Source organism: Anser anser (genome assembly GCF_964211835.1).
Source record: "Anser anser genome assembly, chromosome: 1".
Classification (NCBI taxonomy): Eukaryota; Metazoa; Chordata; class Aves; order Anseriformes; family Anatidae; genus Anser; species Anser anser.
In genome coordinates, this window is record NC_139720.1 from 45,434,631 (window position 1) to 45,449,526 (window position 14,896).

At 38.3% G+C, this 14,896-nt stretch overlaps 1 protein-coding gene across 3 annotated transcripts in view; it reads left to right on the forward strand.

The window, feature by feature from the left end:
* Window positions 1-14,896, forward strand: part of AGBL3 (AGBL carboxypeptidase 3) — a 31,245-nt gene that overhangs the window by 11,147 nt on the left and 5,202 nt on the right. For 2 of the 3 annotated variants that reach the window (XM_083821208.1, XM_083821209.1), the window contains exons 6-14: window positions 170-1,024; window positions 2,836-2,998; window positions 4,100-4,226; window positions 4,802-4,896; window positions 5,059-5,135; window positions 6,240-6,306; window positions 9,544-9,612; window positions 10,749-10,806; window positions 14,171-14,219. In XM_083821208.1, the coding sequence (XP_083677334.1) occupies window positions 170-1,024; window positions 2,836-2,998; window positions 4,100-4,226; window positions 4,802-4,896; window positions 5,059-5,135; window positions 6,240-6,306; window positions 9,544-9,612; window positions 10,749-10,806; window positions 14,171-14,219 (1,560 nt within the window). The remainder of the gene's footprint in view (window positions 1-169; window positions 1,025-2,835; window positions 2,999-4,099; window positions 4,227-4,801; window positions 4,897-5,058; window positions 5,136-6,239; window positions 6,307-9,543; window positions 9,613-10,748; window positions 10,807-14,170; window positions 14,220-14,896) is intronic. The other variant, XM_083821207.1, reaches the window with a different exon arrangement.

Genomic DNA, 14,896 nt, shown 5'->3' on the forward strand with positions numbered 1-14,896 from the left:
ATTTTTAGAAGTCCTAGTCATTATTAGAAGTCCTAAGGAAGACAGCAGTTGCATTATTGACACACTCAGTGCAAGTAGGCACCTTTTCCTGGCAGCTTTGTAGACTTTATGACAGTATAAATCTGCAAGATTTGCACCTGGTTCACCACAGGGTATTTCTTCATGGCAGCCTGCATTACTTGACATTGCATCACGCTGCAGTGCTAACCAGCATCACAACTGTTTGCCTTCTTTTGCCTACCAGTAATGACTTTGAGTACCAGCTGACCTTGCGCACCGACCTCTACACGAGCAGACACACGCAGTGGTACTACTTCCAAGTCAGCAATACTCAGGCAGGGATGCCGTTTCGCTTCACCATTGTCAACTTTACCAAGCGTAACAGCCTGTATAAACATGGTTTGCGGCCGCTGTTGTACTCAGAATTTGATGCTAAGAAGCACAGTGTTGGCTGGCGAAGGACAGGAAATGAAATCAAATATTATAAAAACAATGTGGGCGAAGGTGGACGTCGGTATTTCTCACTCACTTGGACGTTCCAGTTTCCTCATGACAGAGACACCTGCTATTTTGCCCACTGCTATCCTTACACCTACTCCAACCTGCAGGAGTACCTGGTGGACATCTCTAAAGATCCAGTGAGGTCCAAATTCTGCAAGATTCGTATCTTGTGCCGTTCCCTGGCAGGAAACATAGTGCATGTCTTAACTATCACCAACCCTCCTGAAAGTGGCAACGACACGAAAAGGAAGGCTGTGATACTAACTGCAAGAGTGCATCCAGGAGAAACCAACAGTTCCTGGATAATGAAGGGATTTCTGGATTACATTCTTGGCAATTCAGACAAAGCTCAACGGCTCCGGGACACTTTTGTCTTCAAAGTGGTTCCAATGTTAAATCCAGATGGTGTGATTGTGGGAAATCATCGCTGCTCTTTAACAGGACAGGACTTAAACCGCAAATACAGATCCAAGGTGAAGAAATGTTATCCTTCCATCTGGTATACCCGAAACATGATCAGAAGGTAACCTCATTTTCTTTCCCTCTAAAATAGATTATTTTCCTTTCCAGTGTCTCTCGCTTAGCGTGACTTCTCTGTCACTTATTGTTCTGGTATTATTTATATCTTTGGTGTGTACCCAAGCCTTTCTGACTATTTAGTTTCCCTTCAGTTGTATTTCAGAGTGGGCTATTTTTTTCTCCAGTATTTTGTAGGTTTTCCTGTAACATTTTTTCCCCTTCCTGGTTACAACCTGTATCTCTAAAGTGAGAGTTCTCATCAAAGCATTTTCACCACATTTCTCCCCACTACCCTCTGCCAAGATCTTCTTATCAAAGTCCTAATGTTTCTCTCGTTTTCTTTTCTGGCATGAAACCATGTCCCTGAATGAATTTAGGCTGAGAATAGATCCCAGCTGTCTATTTGACAGAAAAGACTGTCAAGTTTGCTGTATGTTTTACTATAAATATGTTTGATTTCTTAGGCAGACCAAAGTCACATAGACATAAATACTCTGGATATAAAATTAAATCTTCAGGTATTAAAATAAATCTTCAGCTAGAGAACTTAGCTAGTAAATCTTTTTGTTTTAACTTCTGTAACAAACTGACACAGATAGACTCTTGTGGGGAAAAAAAAAAGAGTCAGAATTAGTACATTTAATGCTTTCCATCCAGTGCCAGTTACAGACTGTTTTAAATAAGATCTGTGTTCTTAAAAGTATATATTTCAGCATGTATATCCCTCACTTAAAGGAGATGAGTACTGTCCCTCTTCTTCTTTTTCATGAGAATTTGCCTTTGTCTTACTGTACGAAAACAGCCTGCACATTTAATTGCAGTGCCCTGTAATTAAATCAAGTAGGTGTGGTGAAGTGCTTCTGGCCTTCAGATTCAGAGTCAGCCGAGTCAGACGGATAAATTTATTATTGCTTCCTTCTTAGCTCTTCCATGGATTTCCAACTCCTGCCCAGAGCAGAGCCCCAGGCGACATGCTCTAGTGCCATGACATCTTCTGTGTAGGACCCTGCTTCAACAGGAATTGGGCATCAGGGTTGGGGGTCGCCAAACCCCAATATATCCACCGACAGATTTTATTTTAAAAAGTTAGTTTAGTGATAACACACTACAGAGTCTTGGCATGTCATAAAAATTGTGGCTCCAGCTTGAATAAGGGAAAGAGTATTCACTACATCATTCAGAGCCACTTCTATTTATGCTTCAGTCTTGTAATTGTACAACGTGTATTATTCATCACATGTACCACAGCAAAAGAACAGCAGATAAGAACAGCGAGTTTCAGCTGTACAACATGCTGTAGTACACATCTACAGAGGTGGATGCATATAACTGAACCTGAGAGTTAGAGGCTAAAAGAAGGGAAAAGAGAGAAGAGGAGAAAAGACAGGGTGGAAAAAAACCACCATGCAGCCACTGCACAGTAGGAGATTGAAGAAATTATATGCAAATAAATAAATAAATAAATAAAGCAGTGAACACGTGATTTTAAAAGATGGTGCCTAGCTCTGGAATTCATGAAGATAGCTAAGCTGTGAAAGCTTATGAACAGATGGACAAAGATTGCTGATACATACAGTCATGTCTGTATTTCTGTGCAGTGACAAGTGTTTTATCCTGGAGGAGCTGAGCAGTCTGCCTCTAATCTAGCATTCTAAATGTTTATCTTAGCACTCAGAATAGAAAACTCCTACTGATTTCTTGCACTTCGGATTAAACATGAGCTTCAGTGTATCATATTAGCTCAAACTAGTACTTCTGAGGTGGAAAAAAAACCCCGCATGTTAGCGAAGTATTCTGTGTTGTTCCATATTACAGAGTGATGGAGGAACGTGACATTTTTCTGTATTGTGACATCCATGGTCACAACAGAAAACAAAATGTCTTCATGTATGGTTGTGAGAAAGAGCAGCAACCAAAAGCACCGTACTTGCAGCCACGTGCCTTTCCACTCTTGCTGAGCAAGAACTGCCCAGAGAAGGTAAGCAAATGCCAGACCAGAAAATTATTCACTTGAAATTTCAAACACCAACTGTGATCCCTAAGGTTTATATAAGGGTATCATATCGGCTTAGAGACCGCACTTCACCTAGTAAAATAATCTTCAATTGGCTAAAACTGGAAATGTTAGAAAAATGAAATTTGAACTCCTTTGAAGTTCCAGTATCCCAAAAGGTGTTGTGCTGAATTGGGTCACAAAGTTAACATTTTTAAAAGAATGAAAAAAGGAATATCAAAGTAACATTATTTTAACAATTTGAAAAACTAACGCTAAATATTATTTATTCATACATAAAGTACAACTTTGTAATATATAGTAGAACTAAAAACAAACAAGTAAATAAGAAGCTAAAGAAGAAAAAAAATCTCTAGGCTGAATCTTTTTGAACTGTTTTCTGCTGAGAATTGTGTTAAAATCACCATGTTTGTGTAAGATATTTCAATTAAAAAAAAAAAAAAAGAAAAAAAAAGAAATTATTAGTATTAAAATATGTAATTTTCCAGCAAAATCTAACTGGAGTAAGCTTCTTTTGAACCAGAAAGGTGGCAAACATTCAATAATAAAACAACACACAAGCTAACCTACTAGATTTCACTGCATACTTGTAGCTAATGCTGTTTTCCTCAGATATCAGTGATAGTAAGGTGGTTGTGAGCTCCAGATCTGTTACATCAAACTGTTGATCTGTTAACTCACAAGAGAACTATTCTGACTTTTTAGTAAATATGCACATTGGTATATAGCAGGATTTGTGGTAACTCATCTGTTCAGTATTCTTATACGATTTAGAAAGGGTAAATACAGCCATGTAAAAAAATAAGCTCAGAAGTCCCAGAAATCCCTAAAGTAAATTAAACTTCTAGTTGAAGGACTATTCTGTTGTTTCATCTATATCTCCATTATACCAGTAATAATAGTGATTGTCCTGAACTATACTGTGCAATATTCAAATAAGGTGAATAGAGTGAAAACACAATTATTTTCCTGGTAGATAGAATATAAAAAAATTTACAGGGTTAAAATGAAATTCTTGCATCCTCCTATTTACTTCAAAGGCTAATAGTGTACCTGTCTTTTGAGTTCTCATTCCCAGACTGCCGTTTCAGAGTACGAAAGAGCAAAGAAGGTACAGGTCGAGTTGTAATGTGGAAGATGGGCATCAACAACAGCTACACTTTGGAAGCCTCTATTTGTGGCTCTAAGTTGGGTGAGACAATTCCCTGTAGCTATTCAGTAGGAATCATCATACAAGACCTTTACTTTTGCTTTTTCAGGGAAAGCAGTAGCTTAAGGTACCAACTCTTGCTGGTGTTCTGTCTTATTGGTTAGAAATGAATGATGATTGAAGATAAGATTTGGAAAAAAAAAAAAAAACCTACAGCATGCACCTGGTGACCTTTCAGGACACCGCCAGCATTATTACATATCTACCATAAAGCAACAATATTAATGAATGGCAAATTAAAAGTAGTAACTAAAATAGTTGTATGGGAATCAGTTATTGGGAAGAAAATCCTCGATAAAAAGAAATACGGTTGGTGCTGAAAGTAATATAATGCATAGTTAATCCACGCTGAGTGGATAGATTTGTCCATATGGGCAGAACAGTGAGTGATCTGTAATGCTATCTGTATAAACTCTGGCAGTCATAGACCTTTCTGGCATTTGTCAGTGATATGTATATGTGAGTTTGCAGTCAGCCACCATCCTGACACACCACAGCTCACAGTCAGCAGGATGACTGACATTTCTATTTCTGACTTGCTCCTATTGATGTTGCAGGCTGGAGACAAAGCACCCATTTTGATACGAAAGACTTAGAGTCAATAGGACAGCGTTTCTGTGATGCTCTCTTGAACTACTCTGTTCATAATGAGGTAAGGAAAATCCCTCCTAGGCCTTTTCTCCTGCCTCTGTTTATCCTACTGTGACAAAACATAATACTTAATAGCGTTACAGTAATAGTAAATTTGATAATGGCTTTCATTAAAGCAGTAAACTAAATATGTGGTGTGTCTTCTTATTATCTGTGCCTGAAGGAACAAGAGAAAGTAGTGAGACAGCAAACTAAGGTGAAATCCGAAGTCCTCAATTCTGATATATACTGGGATTCCAGGTAACTTAGAACTATAAAGATATACCATAATTTATTGTGTGTTCTCCACACTGTGTAAAGAGTGCCCAAGTAAATGTTAGAAGTGTTATTAACATTAGATTTTTAATGTTCACACTTCTTAATTTAACAGTCCTTTGTATATATACAAACCCCATATGCAAACCTTAATAATTGGAAATAGAGCTCTGTATCCACCCAAGGTGGCCCTCCTGAGGAGAAATTAAACTGCGTTGGTGCAGAGCTTGATCTGTTGCATCACTTGAATCATTTTTTTTCCACCTTACATTTTGCAGAGCAATCTAGCCATGATACAAAGTCTCTTGTTTTAGTTTTTTGTATATGTAATTTCACTAACCGTGGAAGATGCTAGTGTGATTCCATTTAGCCAAAGGTTATAATTTCAGGGTAATTTAAGGTACAATGACCAAATGATACAGTTCTTAAATATGATCAGCTCCTCCTGTGCCAATACTGACTGTGAGTGGCAGTATGATCAGTTGTGCAGGTGATTTGTGTGAGGTGGGTATATATGTGCTGTACCTGTAGCCCTATGGACATTTCTTTGGGAATAAAACTTTAATAGATTTCTTTTCTGGGGAAACATTGATGGGTTGGATCTATCTCATCTAACTTTAGGTGCCCAGGGTATAAAAATTAAGAGATGAGATTCACAACTAGTACTGGAAGTGCTCAATAAAGAGAGACACAAGATCTTAATGGATCCTCAGACAACTAAGAGAAGGTTCTCTCTGAACAAAGAGGATGATGTGTCGTGGGAGGACTTAGGAGGGGAGGGATAAGGTATGTGAAGTAGAACTCAAAGAAAGCTGTGTAGAAGAAGGAGATGCCAACTCAATAGATCAGATCTCTTCCAATAATCAAGCTTTCTCTAAGATGACACCTACTTTTTGCAGGTTAGGTAGCTGTAGGTTAGCTGTAAAATTAAAATGTGGATCTGGAAGACAGGCATGTAGAAAACATTTATATCTCTACAACTAGAGGTACTACAGAAAACACCTGGTAATGGTTGGAATTAATGCTGCAAAATACAGTTTGCAATTACCAAACTCAGAAATTAAACACAACAATGCTCGTCTTTCACAGCAGTCAAACTTCTGACAGTTCAGACTCCTGTGATCTTCCTGCACACAGGCAAAAACAAGGCACTAAGGTATGCTATGAATTTTTCTTGGCTGTTCACATCTCTGACCTGAATGCCACTAGGAAAGAGTAACTAGTGTGTAATAGGATCTATTTTGAAGAAGCTTGGGATTCAGTCGGTGAGAATAATAATTAACAAATTAATCAGGTAGCTGATAATTATAAAGCACCCGTATAATCTGTAGAGATAAGGTCCAAATGAACAGTACAGAACAATACTATTATTTAATAGCTTAACCCAAATTGTCCAAAAGGTGGTGTTTTAGTTTCAAAGAAAGGCAGATATCTACCTGCCAGGTTCTGCCATGCAGACAAGTACGCAGATGTAAGATCAGGATGAGGAGGACATCAGCTTTTAGTACAAAAAGTATACATTTGTACGCTGATGTCAGCTATACTTTGCAGACACTCAGTTCAGTGTTCAGAAGTTCTCCTCTCATGCATACAGGCACGTTATCATTCTGCTGCTAAGTGCTATCAGCGTAAGACTGCCCCATTGCCTATTTCTAATTTGTAGGTAAATCTAGCCCCAGATTTTACAGTGTTGTCCCTGGAAGACAATGAGACATTTTATTTTCCTGAAACATGTATTTACCTGTTTCAGGAAAAATAAAAAAATACTTTACTTGAATTTTACTTTGTTCTTGTTTACTTTATGTTTATTTCTTTGGTGACTGTGATTGGTATAATACTCAAAACGTTTGCTGCAGATAAGCAAAACAAACTTTTGTGAGTATATTATTTTCTTATCCAACAATAATAGTTCCTGTAAATTGGTACTTCCTGTTTATGTCATAAATACCATAAACAACAGTAAAAGAGGAAACCATAATACCAAGACTGAGTACTTGAGTATGTATAAAACTGAAGTGACACCCTGTAGCGCTTTTCAAAACATGCTGATAAGTATTTTAGATAACTGGGCTGGTGAACAAGTTGCATAATTTGGAGTTTTAAATCTAGTTTTAGTTATGACAGATCAAAAGAGAATGCGGTCAGATGTAGCAGTTATGAGAGTGATTTTGACTTCTAGTGTTTACTCACAGCATGAAATTTCTGCCCCGTTCCGTTCTACACAAAAGAACCAAGCAAGAGTTTCCAGTACTGATGTTATGTTATTCCCAGGAGTGTTTTAGTCACAGGATGTCTAACGCGTAGTGAGTTGGGTGAAAAATCTCCTTCACAGCACAGTAACTGATAGCAGAGGGTTAGTGAAAGTACAGAGAGGAGGGAGAAGTATGGAGATAATTTTTTCCTTAATGTACCTTCCCTCTTGTTTGTTCTTATAATGCTACCTTTGGAGTTCAGTTTAATCATATGTGAATGATAAATTGGCACATTTCCCAGAACTGGTTTGAAAAAAAAAATCATGAAAACCTTAGAAAGAAAATGTTAAATGGTCTCTGAAGTTAGCAGCGTTTTCTGATTAGTGCCAAGTATCCTGGGCCTTCTGGTACTTCTCAGGTCTTCATGCTTTCTTGCCCTACCTCCTCTCATCAGGCTGGCAGCATGCCTATGCTTGTAGGGTATGATAACTTGGGATCTGTGTGAAAAGTGTGCCTAAAACTATGAGCCTTTCCATGACATTGGCTAAAAATAGCCTTGCATGTGTCAAAAGACTCACCATGCCAGTGAGTGGGTTTGATTCCATTTTTTTTCTGATGTCCTTGAGTGCTGTTTCCCTGTGGTCTATACATGGCACATACTAGGCAAGGCATGCGGGTTTGCCTGATGTTTGTCACTAAGCTGTAGGTTGAGCTGGCTGCCACATAAATCTCACATAGTACATCACTGCTTATTGTAAAACGCCTGTGCATGGTATGCATCCCAGGGATTGCAATTAAAAGCTGCATAACGAAATTTATCTCAGTGACATGAGAGATGTGGAACCACACTGGATAACTGTGATTTCAGGGACTTTCAAACTCAGAAGAAGTGGAGGGGTGTAACACAGCTTTAGACAACTGAAGCCCAGACAAGCACAGAGAAGACCACTGCAAAAAGTTAGGGTATTGCTTCTCATCATTTAGTTTAGTCTTTAAACCTGGTAGACTTGCTTTGTAATATACATAAAAGAAACATCCAAAAACAAAGAAAGACGGGTGCATTTCTAGAAGCATAGAACCTTCACAAGAACATGTAGTAAAGCTTAATTGCTTCAGAGTCTGTACTCAGGCTAAACAATGTCATTCAGCTGCCATTGGCTTTGCCTGCCAATACCTAGTACATATTGCAAAACTGTTGGCTAAGTGGACCTTCACTAGGTCCACTTCTGTAATTTCTGTACTGAAACAGGCAAAGACTAATGTCTCATGTAATGAATTAAAGCACTTTTTTTGTATGTATAATAGGAGCAAAACACATCAAACTAACACTATAACAGTCAGATGCTGTCAGAAAGTAAAATTTTATCAAATGAGTTTGAATGAACAGTACGTCACAATTCGTGCAAGAAATTTCTTACTTTTTTCCTTCCCTTGATTATGCATGTTTTGCCTTATGGATCTTCTTCAGTGACTAATTTAAGGTTATTAGATCAAAAAGACTTAGAGAAATTTCCATTGCTGTTCTTGATGGATTTCCTGTAGAAGTACTTAAAGGCATTTGAGAAAGGTGAATAATGGAATATCACAGATACAGTAGAAATTTGACAAAATTTCATGCTGGAGCTGTACATAGCCCTCAATTGCACTCTGTTAGTGTTCAGCCTAGAAAACTTTGTGGCCTTCAGATGTAAAATAGGAGCACTGTTATTGTGTCCTAGAGAAAGCAAACTGTCATTTGGAAAGAAGTTGCATTAATATTTTGATAGGTAATATTCTTTTTATGTACATATACTTCATAATGCTGGCTGCTTTATGAATGTTTTCATTGGTTCAATGATAGACCAGTGCTTCCCAAGTTTTTTGTATTTTGTGCCAGTCTTTCTTTTCAGAAGGCCCAACATTGGAAAAGCAGAGCAGTGGCAATTAATACTACTGAGAAACCCTGCCTCTCCAGGTTCCCAGACTAAAAATAAACCTCCCAAATTGAGGAGGAAGTGAGGTCCCTTGTCAGTATGACATGTTTGTGTCCAGGTTCGTAAATATTTGCTGAGCAGAACAGCGTAAGGAATTCAATCTTGAGAAGCTTGCTTACATATGTTCCTTCTGGCATTGTGATTATCATGTTTATTTACAACTTTTTTTTTTCATAACTATAATATACCCAAATTAATCAAAATGGTTGCATACTATTTTATGTGCAGAAAGAAAACAAAACATCAGGAGATCATTTTAACGGTATTGCTAAGGACAGAAGTCATGAAAGCAAAAATGTGAGTATTTTTCATCCCAGTGGAAACTTGTGTTGTTTTTTGATCAGAGACCGATGATATATGACACTTCAACCACTGTAACTCTGGATGAACAATTTTGTCACCAGAAATCACTGATACAGAACAGCCATCGCTCTTTATTGATGATTGTATCTAGTTTATGCCACAGATATGGAAGTATTAGCATCAACAAGTCTGAGGCAGGAAAAATAGTAAAATTCTCTCATGAATGTATTATTTGATACATTTAGATCTCTCTGTCAAGAAGTATGCCTTGGAGATGGAGACTATACCAGCTCCCCTTCAGTCTCCAAAACTGCTAGTATATGACTCCCTCGGCTGGACCACTATCACTCCTAATCTTGTTGAACACAATTTTTGCCAAGTCCATTAAAACATTTTCTATTGTGGTTTCCTGTCTATCTAATAAAGTGCTGTAAAGAGAAAAGAAAGGGAAAGGTAATTCTAAGAAAACAGGCAATAAATTTTCTAATTAACTTTGGGATTATTACCAAGCCCCAGGTCTGAAATACTTGTGTTTGCATTATTCATGAACTGTGTCATGTCCCTTCATACCATTCAGATGTGGTACTCGGCATGTATTAGCTGGTCTAGCTACTACCCCATGGGAATGATTTTATTAAAGTGTCAATGCCAGGATAATTGGTATATGATCTAATCTTTTTTGAACATATCACCTCTCCATTATTGTTGTTCAGCATTGTACATAACTATTTAGAAAATGTGGGCCTTGTTATAGTTGACGAACACCTAAAAATTCTAGGTGGAAACAATAGAGTCAAATGTTTTGTTCCTACTTTCACTAAAAGGAATTTAACTTTTTTTTTTTTTTTTTTTAAATGCTGAGCATCCAAAAACTTGAAATGTGAACACAAGTTGCTGAGTTTTCAAGCTTTTGGAAATCAGGCCAAATATTGAATTACTAGTAAAAGCCTATTGCATATTAACTCTTTTCCCACTAATTATTGAACCCTTACCAAACTTTTCCTGTCCTAACTTAGTTGTATACTCCCTGAACAAGCCATAAAGAGGCTGACTTATTAGTAATACATTTTTCTCATTAATTCTTTTGGTGCTTGTTAATAATTTGCTCATGTTTCTCTTGTGTCTCACAGATGCCAGGCACTGAAACTCAACATAAGATATTTCAGGAATCTGACCCAGTAGAAAAAGGTAAACATTATCTGTTGTGTTTTTGTTTTTTTTTTAATTCTTAAAATCTTAATTAGTCTTTTTTTTTCTATAATCCTAAACTCCAGAAAAGTGAGCGTTCCAAGAAAGATAAATACAGAGTTCATTGGCTGAAATTTCACTCAGTCCCTGCAGTTGGAAGAGCCAATTTTTCTTTCCTTTAAACTGTCTTCAGATAATTATATTTGGCTTTACTGTTTGGGAACAGTCTCACTGGAGAAAAACTGAACTTGAGGCAACTTCCAGAGAACTGAACAAATAAATATATACTACTGTTGGCGATAGGAGACACACATTTGTAATAATGTGTTCATTTGGAACAGAGAAACTAGAAGAGAAAACATTTGTTGCAGTAATGCTCCAGACTAAATCAAAGTTGTTGTTTTTTTTTTTTTTAAATCTTCATTCCCAAGAACAGTGTAAGATACTTCATATACTCAACAGTACATCCAGTCATTGAAACATTTTGGTTTTGCTTCTGTCTTTTGTCATAAACAAAACTGTTCTGAGATGTCACTACAATAAAATAAAAAGACACTTTTAAGTAAATGCACGTTTTTTATTCATTAAATATGCCTTGGTACGTAAAAACCTAAATATATTAACAAATTACAAATGGAAGCCCAGGAGGACCCAGTATAAATTAGAAGTGTAAAATTAATGAGAGATGTTAAAAAAATGAGAAAAATATAGCTGGTAAATCTGAGTTTAATGTGAAAATTTTCTTAAAGATCAAGAAAAAAGATCATTTTAACAACGGGAGGACTGCATTGCTAGAGATATTGCTCAAAGCAAATGATAAAGCTGTTAAAGATGCTGAGAAGAGAGGCATGTTTAATAAATCCCACATGCAGTATTTGAAAACAGGAAAGCTGATACACATCAGAAGAATGAGGTACCTTCCTGTCAGTCTGTTACAAAGGAACACATCGAACAAACTTTCTTGGAATATCCTAAAAGCTTTCATGTAGCTTTTTTTCAATCAGATAATTTAAGGATAGGGTTTGGTAGAGGTTTTGGTGGGGTTTTCATTGAAAATGTTGCTGTGGACAGAGTATTGGAAAACAATGAAATGTGTTATGCTTAATGTCATGCTTCAGGGATTCACAGTTACCCAAAGAGCCAAGAAACAGCCCACCATCAAGTACTCAGGGATATACAAAACAAGTTAATTTGTGAAGAAAGTAGCAAAGTAGAAATGCCCTGAACAGGAGGCTGCCTGTCCTCACTCCACGTTGCCATGTCAGTATTTATTGATTTTAGTCTTTTTTAATTTATTCCAACAAACATCTCTGAGCAGTGTTAATTACAGCGTCATGGTACTTCTTTTTTCCTAATTCTTACAGCTCATGTTATTGGCAGATAATACATTTCTCTCCAGTTCTGACCTCTCCTACAGTTAAACAAGAAGTACTCTTGTACCTTGGGGGTGTTTAAGGAAATGTTGGACGTGGTGCTTAGGGACATGGTTTAGTGGGTGACATTGGTGGTAGGGGGGTGGTTGGACCAGATGATCTTAGAGGTCTTTTCCAACCTTAATGATTCTGTGATTCTATGATAATTATCACACTTTGGAAGCTGAAAATCTAACAATGTCATACTGTAGCAGTACGTTTTGGCAATAACTTTGTGCTTGTTTCTAAATTCCTGTCTCGTGTTTTTTCACACATGCAGCCAGAACTATTCTACCTTATGACTACTTTGTTTTTGTCTTGAAGAACTTAACCGGGGAAAAAAAAAAAAAAAAGTACTCTGGTAACTGGAAAACTAATCGATAAATACTTGGTTTGTGACAGTGTTTCCAGGAAGGTGACACGTGAGCCACCTGTGGTATGGAGGGAGAGAGGAAGTAAAAAGTGACTCTCTCTCTGAGCCTCTAAGTTTGGGCACAAATAATTGCATTAATAATTGACTTCTGGAATAGGCAGTGTCCGTTCTGTTAAGTACATTTAAATATTATAGCTATCAGGGCTTGCCTGCAAAGAGGAGACTGATAAAGAACTTGTGTACTGACTAATGTTTTTGCAGTCTTGGGAGACTTTCTTCCCCAGCTGCAGCTGTGTTCCTAGCTGTTGTGTAGCATGCCCAAGGGTAAAAATAAAACATATCACATGCTTCTAGGCTTTCCTGGAACTGGCCTTACTTAGAAGACAAGAAGAAAAAATCTTGGCTCTTACTACTTTGTTATTGTGGTTTTAGATCTGAACTGAAGTACTGTCTCACAGCCTGTAAAACACTTTACATCTCAGAATCTTTTTCTCCCTCCTACTGTTCTTCAAGAAATGTTATATTGGCAGGGTGCATAGTGAAGGCAGGTGCTCTACGTGTACCTGAGAGGAAACAATTTCTAGCCTAAAGGTCGCTGTGACTCAGGTACTTTCATCCCACCTGCTCTGGACCCCTGTTCAGCTGCTGCCTAAACGCAGTGGCACCACCACGCTGGAGGCTGCAACACTGCTTTCAGCTTCCTAGGGTACTGGGACTCTGGCACTTCTCATGCCCCAGAGCACCTTGTTCTTACACAGCCAGCTATCCTGCAGTGAACACCAGCAGATAAACTGCTCATGAACATATATCACCTGTGAAATTCAACTGGATGGCAGCACCTCTTCTGTCCCACTCCCACCCGTATTGCTTGACCAGTGTGGTTCAACATAGTACTCATGCTCTGGAGATGTCTGTTATGGCTCTGCCAGAGTGAACCCCGCACACAGTGCAACCATGTGCATCACTTCCAGAAGTGAATGGGTAGCTGTCAGCCCCTCCAACAGCCTAGCAATCAGGGTGTTTACCAGTAAGAAGGACAGCTGTTATTTTTTTCTTCAGTTCAATGGATTCAAAAGTGCATCTGCCACTTCTCTGTGGTACTCTCTAAGCCCCGCTCTCTCCAGGTGTGGATTTCCTTTATTCTCTCCTGGTTCAATAGAGCATCTACACTTATAGAGATGGACCCAGAGAGTCATGCAGTCAGAAAAAGAGAAACACAAAAGAACACAGGATGCTGCATGAGTTACCAGCCTAGCTCCAGCCTCCACATAATCCCTGCTCTGAAGACTGGTCCAGTGCCATTTGAATGTCCCACTGCCTTGGAGCAGAGACAAGGACTGAGGACATGCTCTTGAGCAGAGCTGCATGCTTACCAGAACAAGACCATCGTGTTGCCTTTGGCACCTTCACTTCCTGACTTAGGGTTTAATGGATAATAGAAGAGTTTCACTGGGAGTTGTACGGAGTGTTTCTATCTCAAAATAGCCTTTGTTTGTCAAAATTTGGATGTTTCATTGTGTTATTTTTCTGAGATATGACATGCAGTTTCAATATTTTTCTTTTTTTCTACTTTTTACAGTAAAATTGCCAATTACAGCCTCTGCCAAACAAGTAGGAAAGGATTTCAGGTAGGAGAGTACTATATTTTACAAACTTCTAGTGTTTTTCACAAAGCAAGAGGGAGAGAATGGTCCCAGCCTGTTTTCTCTCAGACTCCAGTCTCTTCCTTTTTTATACTCCTCTGACATTGTGCATCTTTTTTGTTTTTTTATTCACTCACAAACTAAGACAGGTGTCCTTGGCCACTTCATTCCATGGTGGAGAGTGCAGTGAATGGCGATGTTAGACATTCAGAGAATCCTTCTTCCTCTAGCCCATCTAGAGCACCAGACTCCCTCCTTCGGTACATGGTCCCCCTTTCCCCAGCTTTGCTGGACTCACAGGGGCACAGGCACTGATCTGGTGCTTTGCTTGAGGAAGGGATGATTGCTGCTGCCCTGGGAGGAAGGGAGAGCATAGAGCCATTCTGTTAGTTAGAAGCAGTGAGAAAACAAAGGCCTAGCATGGCTAGGTGACACAGATAGTCCAAAAGGGATATGTACTGGTTTTATTATGGTTTGCTATCTGATGCACTTAAAACCACAATATTGTCATGGTGCTGGTGCATAGGTCATTACTAGCGCATTCCCTTCGCTTCTAGGTTCTGGTGATTTGGCAATGAAACGTGAAGGCAATACTCTCATAGGGACATGTAAGACCCTGTGGCAGTAAGACTGGCAGTGTTGACTACTTTCATAAATACCCA